The following is a 21,844-nucleotide window of genomic DNA, read 5'->3' as shown; positions in this document are numbered from 1 at the left end:
AAATAGCAATCATATTGATTTGGAAGGACTTTTTTGAGGTGATTTTGCTGGACATTTTGAAGGGCTGTTAGTTGGACTTTTTGAAGGGTTCTTGACCGGAGTCTTTTCAGGAGGTCTTGTTTGTTTTCTTAAAGAAAGTGTCCAAGGAAGTTTGGATAGATGTTTTCCAGGGAGATGGGTGACACAGCGTACTTGTTTGCTGGTGTGGCTTGGCATCAGATCAAGTGTTGTAAAATCAGAAAAATGAAACAGGATGTCAATTTATAAATGTTGTAAGTGAGAAACATTGTAACTCGAAACATTGTAAGTTGAGAACTGCCTGTACACAAAAAGCACTTAAGACCCAGTTCAGGAAAACACTTAAGGTTTCATTTAAACAAATGCTTAAATTCCATTGGGAATGGGTTTTAAATACGTAGCTTAACATGCTAGCTTGAATAGGCACACTTCTCACAAATTAAAGCTTTAAAGAGAAACCACTAGTAACAGCTACAGGAAACAAGATACATATTCTTAAGAGAACAGCAGCAGTATCTTTGATAAAAGTCTGAAAGCAAATAATGTAAAGTTGCAAAAAAGAAAAATACTTTAAAAATCTCTAAACCAAGGCAGCAAGCACAGAGAAAATAAGCATGGTTATTAATTTAAAGTCTAAAATTCAATATTCATAAAAATGAAGCGGTTAAATTAAGAATGACATAAACAAACAAGGAGATTTAGAAATTTTTCATCTCCCTGGTTTTTTTATTGAAAATTCAAAATGTCAAGATGCACTTGTACTATAGTACGTAAGCAAGAAGACAAATCATATGTATGAGTCCCACCCAGTAAAACACCTGACAAAAAATGAACCCACTGAAAAACTTTAGTGGATTTTGAATGGTTGCTTCTCTGTTTAAAAAGGAAATACACAAAACTATATGAAATTAAACCAAATAAGAAAAGGCCATGCTTTTATTTTGAATTATGCCTGGAAGCATTCATAGGTGAACATGTGGACTTGGACTGTGAGATTAAATACAAAATGTACAGCAATAAATTTATGAAGAAGATCCTTTGATACGCCAGAAGTCATGTTTGATGGGTTTTGGACCCCAGATGAGCTGTGAAATGGATTTCAAAACACTTACAAAAGTTGTATTTGGCTGTTCTGCATTAGGAAAGCAATGGAATATATGCATCAAAAAAACATGTTCCATGAGTCAGTCTGTAAAATACTGGAATTCCAATGTAAGTCAGGTAAAATGAAAATTAATTTGCTCTATAGAAGGTATATATGTAACAGAATTATAAAAGACCATGGTTAGTTAAGAAATTACTATAAATATAAAGAAAAGACAATATTGTATTGGTTTTGATGATGCTGAGTAAGTGTGCTACATAACCTGGTCTCTTTCTATGACCTTCATCCGCGGGTGCTGAGGGAATTGGCTGGTGTCATTGCAGAGCCATTGGCATGGCTGTTTGGGCCAAGTCCCTGAGGACTGGAAAAGGGCCAGTGTGGTCCCTATTTTCAAGAAGGGGAGGGAGGAAGGAAGAGACTGGCAACTACAGGCCAGTCAGCCTCACTTCTATCCTGGGGAAGGTCTTTGAAAAAATTGTCAAGGGCCACATTTGTGAGAGCCCTGCAGGGGAAGTGATGTTAAGGGGTAACCAACATGGGTTCATGCCAGGCCAATCCTGCCTGACTAACCTGGTCTCTTTCTATGACCAGGTAACAAAGAGCTTAGATGTGAAGGAGGAAGTCGATGTCATCTTCTTGGACTTCCAGAAGGCCTTCGACACAGTGTCCCACCCAATTCTGGTGGGCAAGCTGAGGGACTGTGGCATTGACGAATGCACGGTCACATGGGTGGCAAACTGGCTCCAGCTGCTCACCCAGAGGGTGGTGGTGGACAGGTCAATGTTGACCTGGGAGGGTGTGGGCAGCGAAGTCCCCCAGGCCTCGGTCCTTGGGCTGGTGCTGTTCAACATCTTCATTAGCGACCTGGACGAGGGTGTGGAGAGCACCCTATTTAAGTTCGAAGCAATAGACAGAGCCAACCGCACCCTGTCATGCATCAACAGGGGCATTACTAATAGGTCCAGACAGGTCTTGCTTCCCCTCTATGAGGCACTGGTCAGGCCACAGCTGGAGTACTATGTCCAGTTCTGGGCACCGCACTTCAAGAGGGACATGGAGAACCTGGAGAGGGTCCAGAGGAGGGCCACTCATATGGTTGAGGGCCTACTTGGCCAGCCCTATGAGGAGAGGCTGAGGGACCTGAATCTCTTCCATCTCCACAAGAGGCAACTGAGGGGGATCTTGTGGCTGCCTACAACCTTATCAGGGGCCAGCAGCAGGGACTAGGGGAAAGTCTGTTCACCAGGGCCCCCCTTGGAGTCACCAGGAACGATGGCCACAAGCTGAGGGAGGATAGGTTTAGGTTAGATATTAGAAAGAACCACTTCACTGTAAGGGTGGCCAGAGCCTGGAATAGGCTTCCCAGAGAGGTGGTGCTCTCACCTTCCCTGGAAATCTTCAAGAGGAGACTGGATAGGCACCTGTCTTATGACTCCTGCCACCCCCAGTGCTCTTTCCTGCCCATGGCAGGGGGTCGGACTAGATGATCTCTCTAGGTCACTTCTGACTCATTGATTCTATGATTCTATGATAATCCAAAAAGAGTGTATGCTGTGTTGGATTATATACAAAACAGAAGTGGATATGAAATAGGTTAACTGGAATATAAAAAAATAGGTTAACTGGAATATTATCTTGAATATAAAAAAGCAAGACAAGAATACATAAAATATGACCATGTTAGAGAGAAATGAAAAAGTGAAAAAGCTGTAAAATGATGTACTGAAACAACAAAAGCAAAGAAAGCACAAAATAGAACTCCAGAAGGTAGAGAAATAAATTGCAGGACTTACAGAAAAGAAAAATAAAACATTCAGAGAGTCAAAGGAAGCATAAGACAAGAATTACCATAATATTTAGTAATTATACTGCTATAGCTGCCAGGGGCCTAATACAAGCCAGGGTCTTATTTAGACTAAAACCATTCTCTACACTGAAAAAAAGAAGTTATGAATGTGACAAAGAAAAGGGGGGCAAGGGAAAACTAGGGTAACGAAAATCCAGTGTGAGAGTGCACAGGTTAGATATTATGTTGATTTATCGCTTTGGAACATTCCAGCTCATTTCAAAACTTTAATATAACATCCTCCCTTTACAACCGTCATGCGGCACAGCCACTGTTATTTAGATTGTTTCTTGTTAGGAGCCAAAATAAAACTGGATCTTGAGTAATGATTTGAAGGAATAACCTGTATGAAATATTGCAGGGATATTATACTACGGCTAAGGGAAATGGGGAGAACAGGTAAAAATAGTCTAAAAAAGCTAACAAATAACCATTGGAGGTTGATACCAAGAACAAAATTCAACTTTTGGATGACAATTTGAGGGCACATTGACATCTTACCTGTCCTGCCTTGCTTCCCAGGACTCTCAGGACACCAGGCAAGAAGATGAACAAGTTCTTTATGAAGAAAAAAGATAAACAGACACACACGAGATCCAGGAAAACTGGTAATGATTAGGGGTCCTGGTTTTCTCTGATAAAAAAAAAATCCCCAAGTTTTGAATTTAAAAAGTAACCCCAAATGCACATTTTTCCCATTATTAAAATATATATTGTTTCAGTTTAATCACAGAAAAATGTGCATTTGGGGTTCCTTTTTTAAATCTGAAAATTGGGGATTTTTTTTAATATCAGGGAAAACCAGGATCCCTGGTAATGATAAATGACTCCAACTTATATCAGTCCAGTCAATACTTCTGGAAAGCAGATCTCATTAGCATAATTTTAGATAGGAGCAAGAGACCCCTGTGGTTCCGTGGTAGAACTCTTGTCTGCCGTGCGGGAGACCTGGGTTTGATTCCTGGATGCATATGCAACTATAACCATTGAGGCACTGACCCACTAGACTGCATCTGGGTTCTGTCTTAATGGTCTAAAGTGGGGATAGAAAGTCTGGACAGCCCCCAGTCCTCCATATTTCTGCTGAGGTGTATGCATCAAAGATCTGGGTGATCTCTTGTGCATACACCACGATCTAGAAGGATCAATGGTTGCCTACTTCTACTACTAAATAAGAGCAATAGAACCAGGGTAAGGTGACAACAATTGGTAAAAAAGAATAGCATGCCTACTTCAGTGATTGCAGCAGCCTCTGAGGAAAAAACCTTAGAAAGATTTATGTTTATGAATCCTTGATATGTTTAGGAAGCAATAAGGGAAGACTTCTATGATGCTGTCTTTTAAAGCCCCCAGACTGTAATTTGCCCTCCTTGGAACTGCTGGAATTTAACTTACATATAAACTGTTAAAATGTGGACCAAAATGCTAGAATTTTGAAAATGTAGACCATTTGATCATATTGAAGTGTGTCAGGATTAAATTCCACAAATTTTACACTTCAGTGGGACTAAGGAGGTTAGTATGCATACAATTCTTGATGCATATGTATGCCCAGAAAACACTATTTTAGGTGCAGATTTCTTCCTGAGCTTAGCAAAGCATGCTATAATTTCATGGCCAGAAGTTGGGCTGTGCAATTTCCTCTAGATTCTGGCAGTGTAGGATTCCTCAGTAGAGACTGTTTCTATGCCAAAATGCAATTTTCTAACTTCTGCCAGGGTTTAACTGTGCTATTTAGGAACAGCCATTCATAAGGACTGGGTATGTTTTCTGAGTCTGCTCTAGTGAAACAAAAAGATTTTTGTTTTCTCCTGAAGCAGAATGATTCTACTTCATAATTCTTTGGCATAAAGCAGCTGTATTACATCACTGATGTTTCTAGACAGAAGTGAGGTAGAACCATGCCATCTCTTTAAGGCAGTGGTTTTCAACTTGGGGGTCCAAAGACTGTGTCTAAAGGGTTCACAAAATATGAATATGACCAATCAAAGGTTTGTGACTACCCATGATTACAGGTCAAAGAGGTCCATACCTCCAGTTGAAATTTTCAAAGGAGCCCACACCTCCATTCAAAAATGTTTAGGGGCCCACAAATGAAAAAAAGGTTGAAAAAAACAGTTTTAAGAGACAAAAATTCCTTGATTGCAAGAAAAAGTCCTTTACTGTCTGTAATACAGATATTATAATTCTGCCTAACTTCAGTGGGTTCCTCCAGGACTCCACTCTTATGCTAAGCAAAACAAAATTTGGTCCTGAATAAATGGTTGGGAGTGCAGAAAAGCAAATGATCCAGTCTACACCTATTCCCTTTTTCCCATTTGTACTGCACATTAACAGAAAAATTATCTCTTTGCATCTTATCCATCATTATGCTGGACAGATCCCCTCATGCTTGCAGTCATCAGACATCACTCTGGTTTCTATAGCAATTACTTACATGGAACATTTTGTTAGGAAATGTTTATTGTCCTTTTAGTTGTTTGAGAGATGGTTCACTGCCAAATTCAGATCTGGGTTTGGATTCTGAATTTCTTAAAGTTTGAATCAGAAGCAGGGTCCCAGTAAAAGCTCATGGATACATAAGTAACATGATATATCCCGTGGCAAGTTTTTTCTCATTGATGTTTAAAGATTTCTAATACCTATTTTGTTAGCACGAATAATTTAAAAACTGAAGTACTTTGAATCAGATCTGTTCTTTTTGCTGTCCCTCTGAAAGTCTGTTCAGGTGCAAACGATTTATAAATACCAAAGAAATCACCAAAACTCATCAGTATTTTCTTCAATAAAACTTGCTTAAGACTGTTAGTTTAAAACATATGACTGTTCTACCTCTCACATTAATTACCATACCGCCATCCAGAATAATTAAGTAAGAACCCTAATAGGGCAGAGATAAAGTTGCTCCCTATGTTAATTGGCTATAGGAGGAGACAAAAATGGCTTCTTCATCAAAATTCAAGAGGAAAGAATTATTGTGGGTGCTACCCTTTATCAGATTGGCTGCATAGTTGGGATAGACTTGGACAAGATTTCAGGTATCATAGTACTCTTCCTCTGCAGTACTGTACTTCCTCTGTACTCTTCCTATGATACTATCATAGGAAAGCCTATCGCCACCACGTAGCTCGCCCAATAAAAGATATCACCCACAAAAATTCTTGCTTCTTGCATGTTTCATGGACCATCAAGACTACCTCACTTCACCATTACCTCCTCCATCAAAATAACTTCACTGTGTAAAGGGAAGAGAAGATATTGAAAGGAAAGTGTGTGTTCAACTCTAATTTTTCCTATTTATGGGTGCTAATCATTTTGTGCTCTTTGTAACCTCCATTAGTTAGCAGACTCATTTATCTGACTGAGAAACTACACAAACTAGGATTAAAACCCAGTTCTTAATTATGCTCGAGTTCTAATTTTGGGGACCATTGATTCACCTCCTAGCCTTGACCAAGTCACTTTGTCTTTCTGTCTCATTTTGTCAATGTGATAGATTGGAACATTGACTTACTCATTCGCATCGAAGGGGTGTTTGTATGAATGGATGAATAAAAACACTCTGAAAAATCAGGCTGTGACTGTCTGAAGTTGTTCATTGTTGAATGAAGACTTCTGTGAACATTGACTTTTATCTTAATGTTACTTAGTTTCTTCCTCATCAACAGGGATACTGGTTTTCTCGGATTAAAAAAAACACCCCAATTTTTGGTTTTAAAAAAGTAACCTAACATATTTTTCTATGATTAAAATTAAACACCACTCTCTCTATATCTATATATCCACATTTTTCTGTGTTTAAAATGAAACACCACTTACATATATATATGAAACGCCACTAATATATAGCATGAAAAAATGTGGATTTTGGTTACTTTTTTAAACTGAAAATTGGGGATTTTTTTATCAGAGAAAACCAGGATCCCCTCTTATTGATAAGCACTCTCCCCTTGTTTCACAGAGGAAGTTGCAAAGATAAATTGAATGATATCGTTCATACTAGTGTACTACTCTTAGAAAACCCTAGGAGGAAGTTACTTTCTTCATGTTTAGTTCATATGGTATAAATAAAGGCACAAGAGTACATCCATGAAAAGTGAAGCTAGAGGACATACCAGCATGAAACAACTGCATCATACTTTGAGCACTATTCAATGAAAAAGGAAAGGGAAATATAACATAAGATCCCATAAAATCAAATCATAGATATGCAGCACAGGCCAAAATAAGGCTGTTTGGGCAATTTTATTCTGATATTTTCCAATCTGTTAGTTCTTGACTTTGTTATTTTAATAACAAGCTCTACACACATTTCTAATGTAGCTATATTAAAATGAAAAGTCAAGATGAGGAACAACATTTAGATGTCAAGGTCTGTTTTACTGTACACCAGTCAAAACATAATAATGGAGCCATAGGCAGAGACACTGGAGAGAAACCCCTGGCTCCCCTGGGGTGGGGTGGGAGGGTGCTCTTGGTGAGGAGTTGTGGCCTGGAGATCCCCGGTGAAGAGAAATAGCTGCGACTGAAGGGAAGTTGACCCTGGGTGATTTACATAGGAATTTTATGGGGCTACATGGTAGTCTGAAAGTAGAGTAAAGCTTTTGTTAGTTTTTGTCAGTTTGGGGTTTTTTTCCCTATTATGTTGCCAAAGTATTTAATCGCTTTTTTTCCCCCAATGTAATGAGCCCTTTTTTCTCCAATTATTTGACTGAAATGCCTGTGGTAAATTGTGACAGTTTACCACAGGTCAAATTAATTATGTGGGCATGCCCAGTCAGCAGTCTGGGGAACTAGTAAGCTTACACAAACCTGGAGTGTATCTCTGGGAGCGCCCCAAAACCCCAGAGTGTTCTCACTCTGTATACCAATAAAAACATAACAATTTAGAGCAAAGATACCAATCTTGATTTTTTTTTCTTTTGCTGTATGCATGGTTGTTTTTTTCCTTTTAAAGAGAAGAAATACAACATACTCACCAAATGCTAAATGATTATGGTTTGGTTTTGATTTATTTATCCTTAAACGGGGGTTTTTTTGGTTACATTTATAACAAATATAATCATAATCAAATGTATTCGAACAGCCATAACCGCATTGATTAACAGTTGAAAATAAACATTCCATGGATGCTTTTAGTTATCATTTAAGGTATATTTTGTGGGAGAAATAAAGTATCTGTTTTCACTGTTATATAAGATTAACTTTAGGGTTTCCCCTCCCAATTCCTGTCCCATGCACACTGATCATTTCATTGAAAATCCCCAAGTCTCAACCCATGGTGGCAGCCCAGCCCAAGACCAGAAGCTCTGCTGAACTTCAGCATCTTAGCTCTGGCCTGCCTCCTAGCATGCCCCTCTCTACAACGTGTTTGGAATGCACCTGAGCATTGCAGGCCTTGAACCCAGCACATCCACCCACAATCATCCTACAATGTTCTGCACCTCACTTCTAGCCTCACTTCCTGTCTTTACTGCCTGTATTGAAAACCAAGCCACGAGGAGATATGAAAGGACCACTAGTGGGACTGCCAAAAGGGCTTCCCATAAGAAACAAGAGAATAACGTGGATGAATCTGTTGCAGTCTGCAGGGAAAGATATAGATAGGGAGGTGTGGTTCAACCAGAGAGGCTGATCTCATTCGCATATTCCTAAATATAAGTGGAGATGCACCCAAAGAGACAGAGGGCTAAAGGAGTCTGATTTTGTTGCAAATCTCCATGATTAAAGAACCATCTCTGTTCATGTTTTGAGTTAACCTGAACTCTACTCCACTTCTACTCTCTACTAAAGCCACCATATTATGATAAGATAAAAATTCTAGCATTATGTTAAGGACATATAACCAGAACCAAGGGTTCAAGAAGGAGAATGTTTTTTGAGGAATGTATATTTGTGAAACAGAATTTTAAAAGTTACCAGGGCAATGGAATAGGTACCTCTTCCTCTACCCCTTCATAGTCTCTGTATTAACTGCATCATTTGTGCCAGATCCAGTTTGCAAAGTAACAGGCTGGCCAGACACATGAAAAAATGCTGCAAATATAACCTGTCCTCTCACTGCTTTGAAACACACCGAATGACACTGGGAACATTTTTGGGACCAAAACAAAATAAAAGTTGCTGATGAACACCTAAACTAAATAGTGCCAGGTTGTTTGGGGCCAAAAACAGAATTAGAGGTAGGGGTAAAAGATGCAGCCAGAGCTTGTGCCGCTCAGTTGGTGAGCTCAGAGTTAACTGAACATGCAGAACTCCAGCAGGAGTGTGCACTGATCAGGTGGTGAGCTCAGAGTTTGCTGAACAGGCATGGCACAGACAAAGGTGGGGCATGCCCACATCCCCATTGCCCCACTCCTGGATCCCCTATTTCTTGAATCTGCAAAACTAGTCCTTGTTTTTCTGCACCTGGCACAGGAAAGCAATGGACACAAACAGAAGCACTGACACATGCAATGAAGGAAGAATGGCAGAGAAAATGTCAACAAGAAGAAAATTATGTAAAAGAAAAGTAATGAAATAAAATCTATTTGGCAGTGACGCTGAAAGGTCAGAAAATAAGGACTCTACGCATGGACCACATTTTAAATGAATGACCCCAATTCTGTAAGGCAATATGCATAAATTCACTGCCATAACCAACAGCTGGCCTAGACCCTGCAGCTTCTGATATTATCATCAGCTGGTTGATAAAGACGTAAGGATCCCAAGAAGATGACTCTCCACTGAAATCTAGTCAATCCAATTCTGTTTCGTGCAGTATTCTTGTCATGAAGGCATCTAAAATTCATCAGTGTACCTAGGGACATAGCTCTCATCTGTCTCATTATAATACATTCTTTCTGCCTTCCTCTGCCTTGCCAGCCCTTTCCTTATGTGAATAATTGGGTATAAATACCATCTATTGACAGTAAGTATAAAAACCCTCCTAGCTACCTTGGGAGTCATTGCAACCTCAAGTCCACTCATTCCCATCCACCTTCTAGACAATGGAAGATGAGCTATACGATGGAATGGCCCTATTCTTACTAAGGAAAGTCACCACTGGGAATATAGAAGCTGATTTTTTTTTTTTAACTCAGTGGTGTCCTAACTACTCCCATTGAAGCCACTTTTCAAAACTCTTCAGTGGGGTTCGAGCAGGATTAGGGCAGGAATGTCAAACTCATTTGGTCTCCATAGGGCAGATTTGGACTGCAGGGACTTTTGCACCTGGAAGACCCACCCACGGATCTGGCCTGGGGTCTTCTCACTTGGCACAGTAAAGGAATTAATGGTGTGACCACAAGTCAAGGGATGCTGTCGTTCATCACCCCCTATCACCCCTCCAGCTATGGGAGCTGCTGTGTCAGAGCAGAGTGACAGGTGTTATGCAGTAGCAAATTTAACTCCTTGGCTGCTCACACTGACAAATCAGTTCTTGCAGCTGCACTGAGAAGCCTCCATGAATCAGACCCAGAAGCAGTCTAGCATTAACTCTTTTGCTGTTGGGAGCCTCAGTAAGAAAACTTGCAGTCTGGATAACCCACTTCCCCTTGTCCTCACAAACACAGCCATAATAAATACCTATAAGCTTTCATTTAAAAACAAGCAACTTAAAAACTTTGAACTGTACTGGAACCACTAAAGATACATATAGCAAAGCTGAATGACTGCCTGAGCTTATAGGTAGTTACCCTAGTCCTACCTCACCGTGGCGGTCAGAATGATTTGTTCCACTCACTGAGGTACCTCTAAAATTAGGAAGCAAGTTCCTTGGGCAGAGACTATTTTTTATCCTCTAACAGTTGAGCACATGTTTGGATCCGGCATAAATAATCAACAATAAGAAAAAGTGATGTGATTAAACCTCTAACAATATGTGCTTGGCCAAAACAGAAATCACTCCCTCCTCTTAAACATCCCATTCTAATCATTTCCTCCAGATGCTCAAGGGCACTCAGCTGCTAAGCCAATCTGTTGTGGGGGGAAAACTCTTTCCGTACTTTCAGTGACAATCAGTAGTGCAGAATACACTGAACAAAAGCAATTTGATGTTGCATGCCAAATGGTAAGCAATAACGCAACTGTGGTTTTATGAAACCAAATCCAAAACTATATTCAAGGGAATTAGTCACTCTCACTGGCAAGGATAAGGGTGCTTTCTCCTCTCCCTGACAACCAGTGTATCTTCATGCCTTCACAGACCGGGGGAGTGATCAACCAAATAAGAAACATGTAAACTTAATAGCCAGAATGTGAATTCTCCTCCCCATTCCAAACAAATCATCAGTAAAACGTGTAGCACATTTGTAAGTAAAACTGGATATAGGCACTCAGAATAAGGATATCATAAAAAGAAGGACAAAACAAAAGAGTAAAAAGGGTTCTATCCACAATAAAATAAACAATTTATATTAAAAGATGTCAGGGAGCATGGGAGAGGAAAAGAGTAGAGTAAAAACAGAATTGGCTACAGTAGAGGAAAACAAAAAAGAACCAAAAGCATGCTCTAGAAAAAGACTGAGAAATGAAGGAAAAACAGAAATGTAAAGAAAAAGGAAAAACTGAAAGAAAAGAAATGCCATAAAAGTCTGGCAATAGAAATTGAAAGGAGACAGACAGCTCTTCATTTATTCCTGAAAATGCACAATTCATGACACATATCATCTTTCATATGATAAGATACTGTTGCCATTAATACATTACAAAAAACTATGGTGGAGCTCCATATATTTTGGCTGGTAAACATTTTAATGCAGTTCCATTAAATACTGGACTGGCCTGGCCTGCGATACACAAATGGGTTTTATATACTAGTGTATCACCCATGTTTTATACCATTTGTATATACTAGAAGTAATCGAGGATATAAAAATTCATAGTGAATTGGACTTATTTTCCTCCCATAGGATAAAAAAAGGAGTTTGTCAGAATATCTAATCTCTAACTCATATTAATGCAAAATATAGCATAACTCAATAGTTATGTACGCAGAGTGTGAAATACCTTTATTCAGTATGGGTTGCTTTTGGAGAAATGAAGTTATTCTACATTTTATAGTAATGTGAAAGAATGAGTGAACCAGACAGGCAGCTAGAAAAGGGAGAAGAAAAACTCTGTGAGCAAACATGTAAGACTGGAATAGATGGAAACAGAGAAGAGAAGAGAAGAGAGTAAGGGATTGTAAATTAATTTTTAAAAGATCCAGAGCTACATTCTGGCTACTGATGCTACTGCCATCATTGTAAAAAGAGAGACATGCACACATAAAAACACAAACATAAGACTCTTATTCTTGAGGCAAATTTTGCCACATACAGGCAAAATTGCTATTAAAAGCAATGGTAAGCTTGTTTGCATAAGGCTTGACACTAAATTAAATGATGCATTAACAGGATGAGGAGTGGACACACATGAAGTAAAAGAAAGACACATGAAAGTACAGCAAGAAAATAGAAACAGTGATGCACATCAACAGAGTCTAAAATGTAATATAGGCCAATAAAAGAGTAGTATAATAGTTGTGAATGAAATGCTTTAAAAAGCACATATGGTGTTATTAACTGAAGTCTCAAAAACAGAAGGCTTGACTAAATAAAAATAGAAATCCCATATCCCTTAAATTCCTGATCTATAATTCCAACACCGCTGAGGAAACAAAAGGTTTATTAATATATGGGTAATGTGTAGCCACAAATCTTACAAAATTCATGCTTAAAATTAAGCTCAGAAACATGTAAAAATATTTTACATAAATATTTCCTATAATCTATCACCAAAAAGCTTAGTATAAAAATTTGAAATGCTTCAGGAAAGGCAACCATTTCTAGAGTGAAAATAAATCTGTTTAATTATTACTTGCAGCTCAAGTTTAAATGTATGTTCATTACCTGAAACAAAATATTTGGCAGTATTGCACACAAAGAAAGAACAAAACAATAATACACACTTTATTTGAAGAGTTACTCTGTTTTTGCTTGACTGGCTTTATAAATAGTGCCAAGTCTTGCAGTCCCTACACTTGCAAAAATCCTATTGAAGTCACTGGGACTCCTGCGAGCATAGGGACTTCAGGATCAGTTACATTAGCCCAAGTTCAGGAAGGTAATTAAATAGGTACTTTAACAGAACTAACACCACACTTAATATTGGATACACACTCAATTACCTTGCTGAATCGGGGCCTTACCTATCAGAATTCCAATTACATTTTTTACTTTGTTTCTCTCTCTCTTTTTTAATTTTTCAAGGAAGATAAAGGAAAACTTTGATGATGAATAGTTTATGGTAGGATATTTTAAAGTATTCAGCAGTGACCTAACTTTCTTCTCACCAAGTCCAACTGAAGTTCTGTCCTTAATGGGACTACAGTTAGGCCTGTGATGAAAACTTCTGCAAATTTTATGCTTATTGACAGAAAAATGCATAGCTGCTTCTTCACTGGGTAATTTTTACAAACATTTACATACACCCACACATCCACACACATATGTTAAGGATTCTGTACAAGGTATATTAATGGTTCATATATTTTAAATTGACACAATCTTACCAAAAACACACCAAGATGCCTCAAAATCCATTAAAATAGTGTCCACATGTATATATCCAATTACATCTGCGATCTGTGTTTGAGATTAATACATTCTCCTATAGCAGTCACTTACTAGAATTACTGCTGTCATCCTTGGTTCCATCGAGTGTTCCATCGGGGTGCATTTGCAAGTAGTAGCCTTGCCTGCAATATAACCTGGTCACTATACCCTTGAGCTGGGGATCTGAAAGACAAACATATTTTGTCACTAGCCTCAAAACTTTTTTTTTTCCAAGAGTTATCCCTATTTCTCTCATTGTAGAAGGAAATTTTTTGAAGCAGCCTAGCTGTTTCTCAAGTCTAACTCAATACTAGTAAGCAGGATGATTGTTGATGGAGATACAGAATGAAAATTTATTTCTGAAGAATGTTACTACATCAGTTTTTATGTCCTGTTTTCTGCTGTGAACGTCCTTGATGGCAATTAACAGAGGTAAACAGAGCTGGGCTACTGTATGCAAACTACAGGTTTAAACAAAATTAAACCCTACAAATAAATTTCCAGTTGCAATTAAAAATACTTAAAGAGCCTCATAGATAAGATTTAGAAACAGAACATTTCCAAAAACCCCGCTCTTATCTCCTGTTTTTAAATTATTTACTAGCCTTTATGTATTGCTGTAAGGGTCACTTGCAAGAAAAATCTTCTTTTGTTATGCAAAATAGCTTTCTTTTTATTCCCTACCTAGAGTTAAATATTTCCTTTTATAACATTTAGCAATAGTTCTAAAGTGCTTTATGGACCAAGATACAAACATAGTTCACCCACCCACCAGTGAAAAACAACCAAGTCCAGGGCAAACCAAGGGCCACCTTTTCTCACCGAGGGTTGAAACTATAAATAAATAAAGAATTTCAGGACAGCTGAAACTTCTTCAGTTGGAATGCAGATACGAGACAATAGTTAACAGCCTTATTTTCATGTTAAAATTAACCTCAGAAACATGTAGAAATATTTTACATAAATAGTACCATCTATCATCCAAAAAGTATTATCTATCATCCAAAAAGCTTAACACAAAAATTTGAAATGCTTCAGGAAATGCAACCATTTCTAGAGTGAAAATAAGTCTGTGTAATTATTACTTGTAACTCAAGTTTAAATGTATGTTCATTAGTGGAAACAAAATATTTAGCAGCATTGCACTGAAAGAAAGAGCAAAACAATAATACACACTCTATTTGAAAAGATACACTACTTTTGCTTGACTGGCTTTCCAAATTATGCCAGTCAGGCAAAGGTTGTTTTCACTACAGGACTGCTCAAGGATCACAGAGCTTCAACTTTACAATTCATCTGAAAAACGGTGCTACCCCATGCAACATAACAGTGCTGACAGGATGAATGCTATCTCCTAAACCAACATTTCCTGCAAAAGAGCTAACTGTTGTTAGCATTCCAGCAGGAAACATGTATCCCCCTCCTCATCATCACCATTATCAAATATCTGCCACTGAAACATGCACCAGATCCAACATGGCCAAATTAGAAAAAACAGACTGGCAACTCATGAAGACATAACAAATAAATTTATGTTTATTCACTGCCACAACAACAAACTAATTTTATAAAGACTAACTAGCTCTTCCGGTGAATAATTGATTAAAATGGAAACATTAAAGAAAAAAGATCCCATTTTCATGCAAACATGATTTGGGGCTGGATCATAAACTCTTTCCTAAAGCTGATATACAGTTCCTCTCATGAATCATCTCATTGGCAGTAGGATTACTTGCAATGTGGGTAAGGAATACACAGTTTAACCTTTAATGAATACAGAGACTGAAATGCACAAAATTGTGGCATATAAACAAAATAGTCCTAAATAGAATGCTTGCAAGGAATCAGCTAGCATGGAAAATGTACAAAAGTGATAAATGTGTCAATATATTTTACAATATCTTCTGTATTCATAAAACTTGCAATAAGTCAGTCTTAAACAGCAGACCCATATACATTTTAAATGCAAAATGAACAAACTATTCTGTAAATATGCTCTTATCATACAGGTTACAACACAAAAACTACTGAAACACCACAAAAACTATAAATGTCAGACATTCAGCATGTATTATGGCCACTCTACCAAATCTTTCCTTGATGTACTAATTTAATCAATTTGATCTGGAAACCCCAAAATATTTTCAGGAGTATTTTATTTCTTGCAACATCAGGACCTTTGACATAGGAATACTGTGACAAAACCTTGTCTACTAAATCTATTAAATCTAAGTCTCCTAAATCTGCTACTTAGAGCAAGCTGTCTTTTCCCTGATGTCCTATCTTCACTTAATCTGGAAACTCCAAAATCTTTTAATCATTAAAAATATGAGCACCCCATTAAACTGTTCATATCTACCCTTAATATTTTATAGATCATCTTAAAATGAATACTTTCTCTTGATGTCTATTAAAGCTCTATATCAAAATAGCAAGACTGAAAAAAGCAATATTTAAAGCAAACTTGTTCAACAAGTTTAGGAAGTATTTCAGGAGAAAGAAGAAAGCAAAACCTACTGTATTTTATAAAACTGTATGTAGTTTCCATAGTCTCAAAGCCAAAATAAATATAGATCAGCTTTCAGCTGCATAAAGTAGGTTTTGTAATTGATAAAATCAATATATTTTAAAATTAATTAAAAGTCAATCACTATCGCAAACTATTTACAATCTTCTGTGCTGATTGGCAAACATGAAATTTGGGGTGGAACCATTATAATTATAATTCTGTCAGTTGTTAAGTGATTTCCTTAGTTTTTAAAATATATATAAAAATTAAAACCTAGTTGTTTCTTTAAAAATAAAAGTCTGGCTATTTTAGATTATTAGCTATACATAATTACACTGGAATAAAAATAATACTGCAAGTATACACAAGTTTCTGTAAGAGTTCACGATAATAAGTGAAGTAGCAATTATTTTTTGCATGGCATGTTCTTGCCAAGACTCAAAGATCAAAATAATGGCTGCTATAGCAGTAAGACATGCCACAATGCATATTAATAAATTAGAAATGCATAACTGGTGTGGAACTATGAATGCTTTGAGTGATCCTTGTAGTAATATAATGATCTGGTCTATTATTACAAAAGTACGGCTCCTTCATTTGAAAGTTCATTTACAAAAATCTTAAGAGTTTATTTTACCCGTCAAGCTTATAAGTTTGTTCTTTAAAAACAGACAAAATAACAGAAATAGAACATAATATCTTAGTCTCTTGATCAGCAAGTTTAATAGAAAAATTGAGTTGATTGGGCAGGGGGACTCTTACCACTCTAGGCTAGGGACAGACATTACACATAAACTGGTTTAAGTGACCAGAAACTGATTTAAACCTGTAACAGAACAGACATTCTGTGCACATAAACCAGTTTGAAAATGGCTGAAACCAGTTTGAGATTAACTTGGTTGAATGTAGTATCAGACTAACTGATCTGGGTCAAACCAGTTTATGCAATGTCTGTCCCAGACCGCTTCCTAGTTTAAGTTAAACCAGACTCCTCCAGCATCTTGGCATGCTCTCTGGCTTGGACAGGCCCCTGTGCTCCAGAGTTGGGCTAGCCCCAACTCTCTGCTCCCTCGCTGGAGCTCCAACAGAGTTTTGTAGGCACAGAGCATCTGTCTGCCCCCCCCCCCGGCTGCTCACAGCTGAAGCAGGGATCCTTCCTTCCTCCCTCCCACAGCAGGGACCATAGTCAGCATGTGGTATGCTAGCTAATGCTGAGAGGTGTCTCTGTAAGGTAGAAGAGGATGGTGTCTTTAGGAATTTTTAGAGCTAATCAGCAGGTAATGTCCCTCCTTGACATGTTCCCTTCTTTGCAAAAAGTTAAGAAGAGCTTGAACTAATGAGAGGGGCTTTTTTCTGAAGGGGTGACAAATGCTCTGTTATCAAGCATGGGGGGAGGAACCCCCTTCCTAATCAGAGCATCCAGCTGGGGCCTGGCCATGCCCCTCCCCCTCAGCTCAGCACCATGGAAGGAAAAGGAGGGCTGATCTAGTGCTCCCTGGCTTCTAGCTTGAGCTACTGCAGGCACGTGCCTGAATTTCCTCAGTCCAGAGGGGATGTTTGTATGATTACAAACTGGTTTAGCCTACCCAGGTTAGACTAAACTGGAAAGATTGAATCAATTCAGGCTCAGGCTTCACGTGCATGATCAGAGGTCAGGAAAACAGACTTTATGATGAGAGGCTGAGAGTCAGGGGGCTCTTTAGCCTGGAAGAGCGCAGGCTCAGGGGTGATCTGGTGGCCACCTATAAGTTTATCGGGGTGCTCACCAGGATCTGGGGGATCATCTATTCACCAGAGCGTCCCAAGGGAAAACAAGGTCAAATGGTCACAAACTCCTCCATGACCATTTCAGGCTGGACATAAGGAAGAACTTCTTTACTGTCTTGAGTCTTCAAGGTCTGGACTAGACTGCTGTAGGAGATGGTTCAGGCACCTACCTTGAACACCTTCAAGAGAAATTTGGATGTTTATCTTGCTGGGATCCTATGACCCCTGCTATCTTCCTGCCTCTCGGGCAGGAGGCTGGACTCAATGATCTTCCGAGGTCCCTTCCCGCCCGAATGTCTATGAAATCTACGAATGCCTGTCCCTAACCCCGGAGATGCAGAGGATTCTTCCAGAGCATAACTGACACACACTGGCCTCTGCTACACATTCATATGTTACATCATTAATTAGTTAATGGCACAATAAATTTAAATCAGTCAGCCCTGCAAAGTAATTATCACACCATAAAAATGACTATCCAGATATAAAAACATGCAACCAGCTATAAAGTTAATATATAACAACTCTATAGCTGGTTTCTACCCAGCTTTAATTTGAATGTGTAGCCGGGCCCACTGGCAGCAGGCAGCTCAGATAAACCCATTTCTACATGTATTATAGATGATCTGTGGCTAAATAGTAACTTGAATTTCTATGAATTTTAATGTATCTGCATCACCTTCCAATAAGAACTACAGTCTTTTTGGAAAAGATTAGTGAAAATAAAAAAGTGTCTGCTCAGCCTCAGGAAGGTTGAGAACTAGCCACTACTGCCTTGAATATGAAAACAAGTACTGCATTCTCTATAAAAACTAGGTAAAATCTAAGTGCGACTCAGAATTACTGATAAAAAAGCTATTTATTACCTATCCTTAGGTGCATGGTATGCTTCAGGGTTGTATAAAGTTCTCTCTCAAGAACACAACAGGTGTCAGTGCCCATTGACTCCAGCAGCTACTATTCCTTAGAGTCCCCTTCTCACCCTTCCTCTTCCCCACTAAACAAAATGCACAGAGGACACCAGCTGAGACTGATGGAATACAGCCAATTAAGGCACACAGAAGGGAATGAAGGCAGATAGCATTACCAGAGCACTGCCAACTCACAATATGTAATTGGTTTTCATAAAGTTCTAGCCCCTGAAGTCAGTTATTATAAGAGTTATTATACCTAGTTTCATTTTATGTAAAAACATTTCTAGCCCTCACAGCTAGAAACACTTATCAGTACAAACTGTAATGGCTCAAAAAGAATAGACAATAACAAAAGTAAGTCCATATTTTATTTTTTTCAAATTGCAATTTTGAAGGGCTGACTTATGGTTGAAGCCTGGGAGTGACAATACTGTTAACCCCTGGGCAGAGAGAATCAGTCTCTCCCAAGTCTCCCATTGGGTCTGTGCTGGTGGACATATATAACTCAATGGTCATTAAAACAGGGAATGAAAATTAGGTCTCCCACAGCCCATCTGGGTTCCTTAACCACTGGCTTCAGAGTTAGTCTCTCTCTGAGACTTAACTGATTTCTGCATAGAAACATATTTATAATATTGTTCTGTTGTATGTTAGCAGTTGCAAGCACTGACTACTGAGTTTTTATCCTGCAAGTTCATCCTTGTGAACTTGTAGCAACAATTTTGGGTGCTTTACTAGTTTTAAACATATTTTAGTAGAGATGCTCCTGTTACAGCTCTTTTTCTAATTCACAAAAACATCTCTGTTATCTACCACTGTGTGCTGTCCTCAAGTAATGTTCTGAATGGAACACTGCAAAACACTATGAAATATCTCATTGTGACATTAAATATGTTCCGTTTTTGCCAACATTAATAGACCATCAGAATTTATTTTGCAAGCCATCCAAACAGTCAAAAATTCAGGGTATGATACAGGGTATGCCTCCAGTGCTAAGGAAACCCCATATGTAAGTCTCTTACTACATGTATCAGCCCAAAACGTTCAGAATAAAAGTTCAGAAAATGTAAAACTACATCTTGCAGACTTCATAAAATCCTCACTTTGCATCTAAAACTGGTGGATTATCAACTTTCTAACTTCTACATTTTGAAGTTTACATGTGATCTCATCGACTGCTTCTACTCCCCGCTAACGGACTTGCATTTGGTGCTTTAATTCTTTTCAAGCTATGTACAATTTTATTATGATGACTATACTGTTCACCTAGTGTATGCATATGCTCAGTTACATTTAATTTTACCTTTTTGTCTTGTTCAGTTTTTATTTCGCTCTCCGTTCTAATTGGACTTTGTATAATGTGTACACCAGTTTTGCTATCCATGTAACATATTACATACTTAATATAATCTTATAATTTTAGCAAAAGATTCTTATTCCACTATTTCATATGCTGAAGACTGGTATTTGTTCTTAAACACACATTCCAGTATGGCTTTGTTACACAGGCAATTTTTGATTGTTGTTTGCAACAGTCACTTATTTTTGTATCTTTGTGGTAATCAAATTGTACTCAGCTCCAGAATTTATTTTGAAATCTGCTTTTTGTTCATTTCAGTCCAATGTCAAACTACACAACTCTGAAACTTTCATTTAAAAAAATAGTAAGACACACAACAAAGAATTATGTTCCTCCACCATCATTATCTTCACTGTTTCCCATTCTTTGTTGACGGGATGTATTTTGCTTTTATATTTCTTTGCAAATTACTGTATACTGAAAACACCACAGATCTGCAAAATTGTTACTTTTGTTGCAGGAATGACATCAAACATCTCATGCTGGCAGCTTTGCATTTATGTTTAGATTGCTTCTATATTTATTGCAAACAAATCTGGTCTTCGCCATTTATTTATCTGTGTTTTCTGTCTTTAGGTCATGGTAGGCTTTACTGAACACATACATTTAACTTGGTAAATGCTCTTATTTGGGCAAATGGTTTTCATTAACAAATGCCCATTATTCACTTAAATAAAGTCCTTTTTCCACAATGACCTTGCTTTGATTAGCTGTCAGTTATACAAAATAAGTTGATATTTAATTTATGCAACCATTAATTATTCATATTTTCGTGCTTTGGCTTTACTAGCCAGATATGTAACATAAGGTCAATGGTCTCATTTGATAACTAGCTTTTGGTTGGTTTTTTTTTAAAGGTCATTACTAAATGACAATTTTCAATTAATTCAATGTATTTCATAACTTTATGTCCAAATAGCTGTACTTCTCTTCTGTTTCTATTGGACAATATTGTGCATTCCTAATCTTACCACAAATGAGTAATCAGGAGAATTTTACTTTCCCTGATTTGTCTTTATTATTAGTAACTTCCAGGATGCCTTGGAAGCTCTCCAGCAAATTCCTTCACTTCTGTGGCATATTCCCTTCCACACTGTAAGAACTAGGCATCTTAATTTGCTTACTCTCTATTTGTTCAGTACCTAACTAACTTTAACACCATTCAGCAAAGCATGACATACAGGAATCCTGGATAACGGTCTTTATTTCCTGGTCCCAGTCAGACAGCACTGGGGCCAGGAAATAAAGAGGTTATATAACACTATCCCTGTTACATCGCAGGAATAACTACCCACCGAATGCAACAGCCACTGCTAGCAAGCAAAATAACTTCCCTAGTTTAAAAAAAGAGAGATTACCTGCATGTTGCACCAGAGTTTTCCTGTAACTATCTTCTATTTGGTTTTTTAAATTTCATAATACAGAAAAAAGTGTCCTGTATTCCTGAATCTTGTTTACATAAACCAAACCATTTCTCAGTGTGTTTTGGTTTTGAAATACAAAGGATGAATTCAATTTTCTTTGCTTTTATAAGCTTTTGTCCACTGAGAAAACTGGGCTATTTTTTTCCTTGATCTAAATTACTAATAAGATAAAGTGTCTACTAGTACATAAGAAGGCATTATCTGCAATCTTTTCTTTAAGAAAATCATGAATCAAAGACCCAAATATCTTCTTTCTCTGGCCACCCTGCTAAATTTCAGTCAAAGACCCAGGCTAGGTACAGAGGTTCAAAAAGCCCAAAGCAG

At 37.9% G+C, this 21,844-nt stretch overlaps 1 protein-coding gene across 2 annotated transcripts in view; it reads right to left on the bottom strand.

Moving 5' to 3' along the window:
* FGF14 (fibroblast growth factor 14) overlaps nucleotides 1–21,844 on the bottom strand; it is a 697,644-nt gene that overhangs the window by 172,541 nt on the left and 503,259 nt on the right. For both annotated transcript variants that reach the window (XM_090022612.1, XM_090022621.1), the window contains exon 2: nucleotides 13,619–13,729. In XM_090022612.1, the coding sequence (XP_089878738.1) occupies nucleotides 13,619–13,729 (111 nt within the window). The remainder of the gene's footprint in view (nucleotides 1–13,618; nucleotides 13,730–21,844) is intronic.

Source organism: Crocodylus siamensis, chromosome 1 (assembly GCF_052110815.1).
Source record: "Crocodylus siamensis isolate JL-2025a chromosome 1, ASM5211081v1, whole genome shotgun sequence".
Lineage (NCBI taxonomy): Eukaryota > Metazoa > Chordata > Crocodylia > Crocodylidae > Crocodylus > Crocodylus siamensis.
Note: the sequence above shows the minus strand (reverse complement) of the source record. Positions and strands in the feature narration are given on the sequence as shown.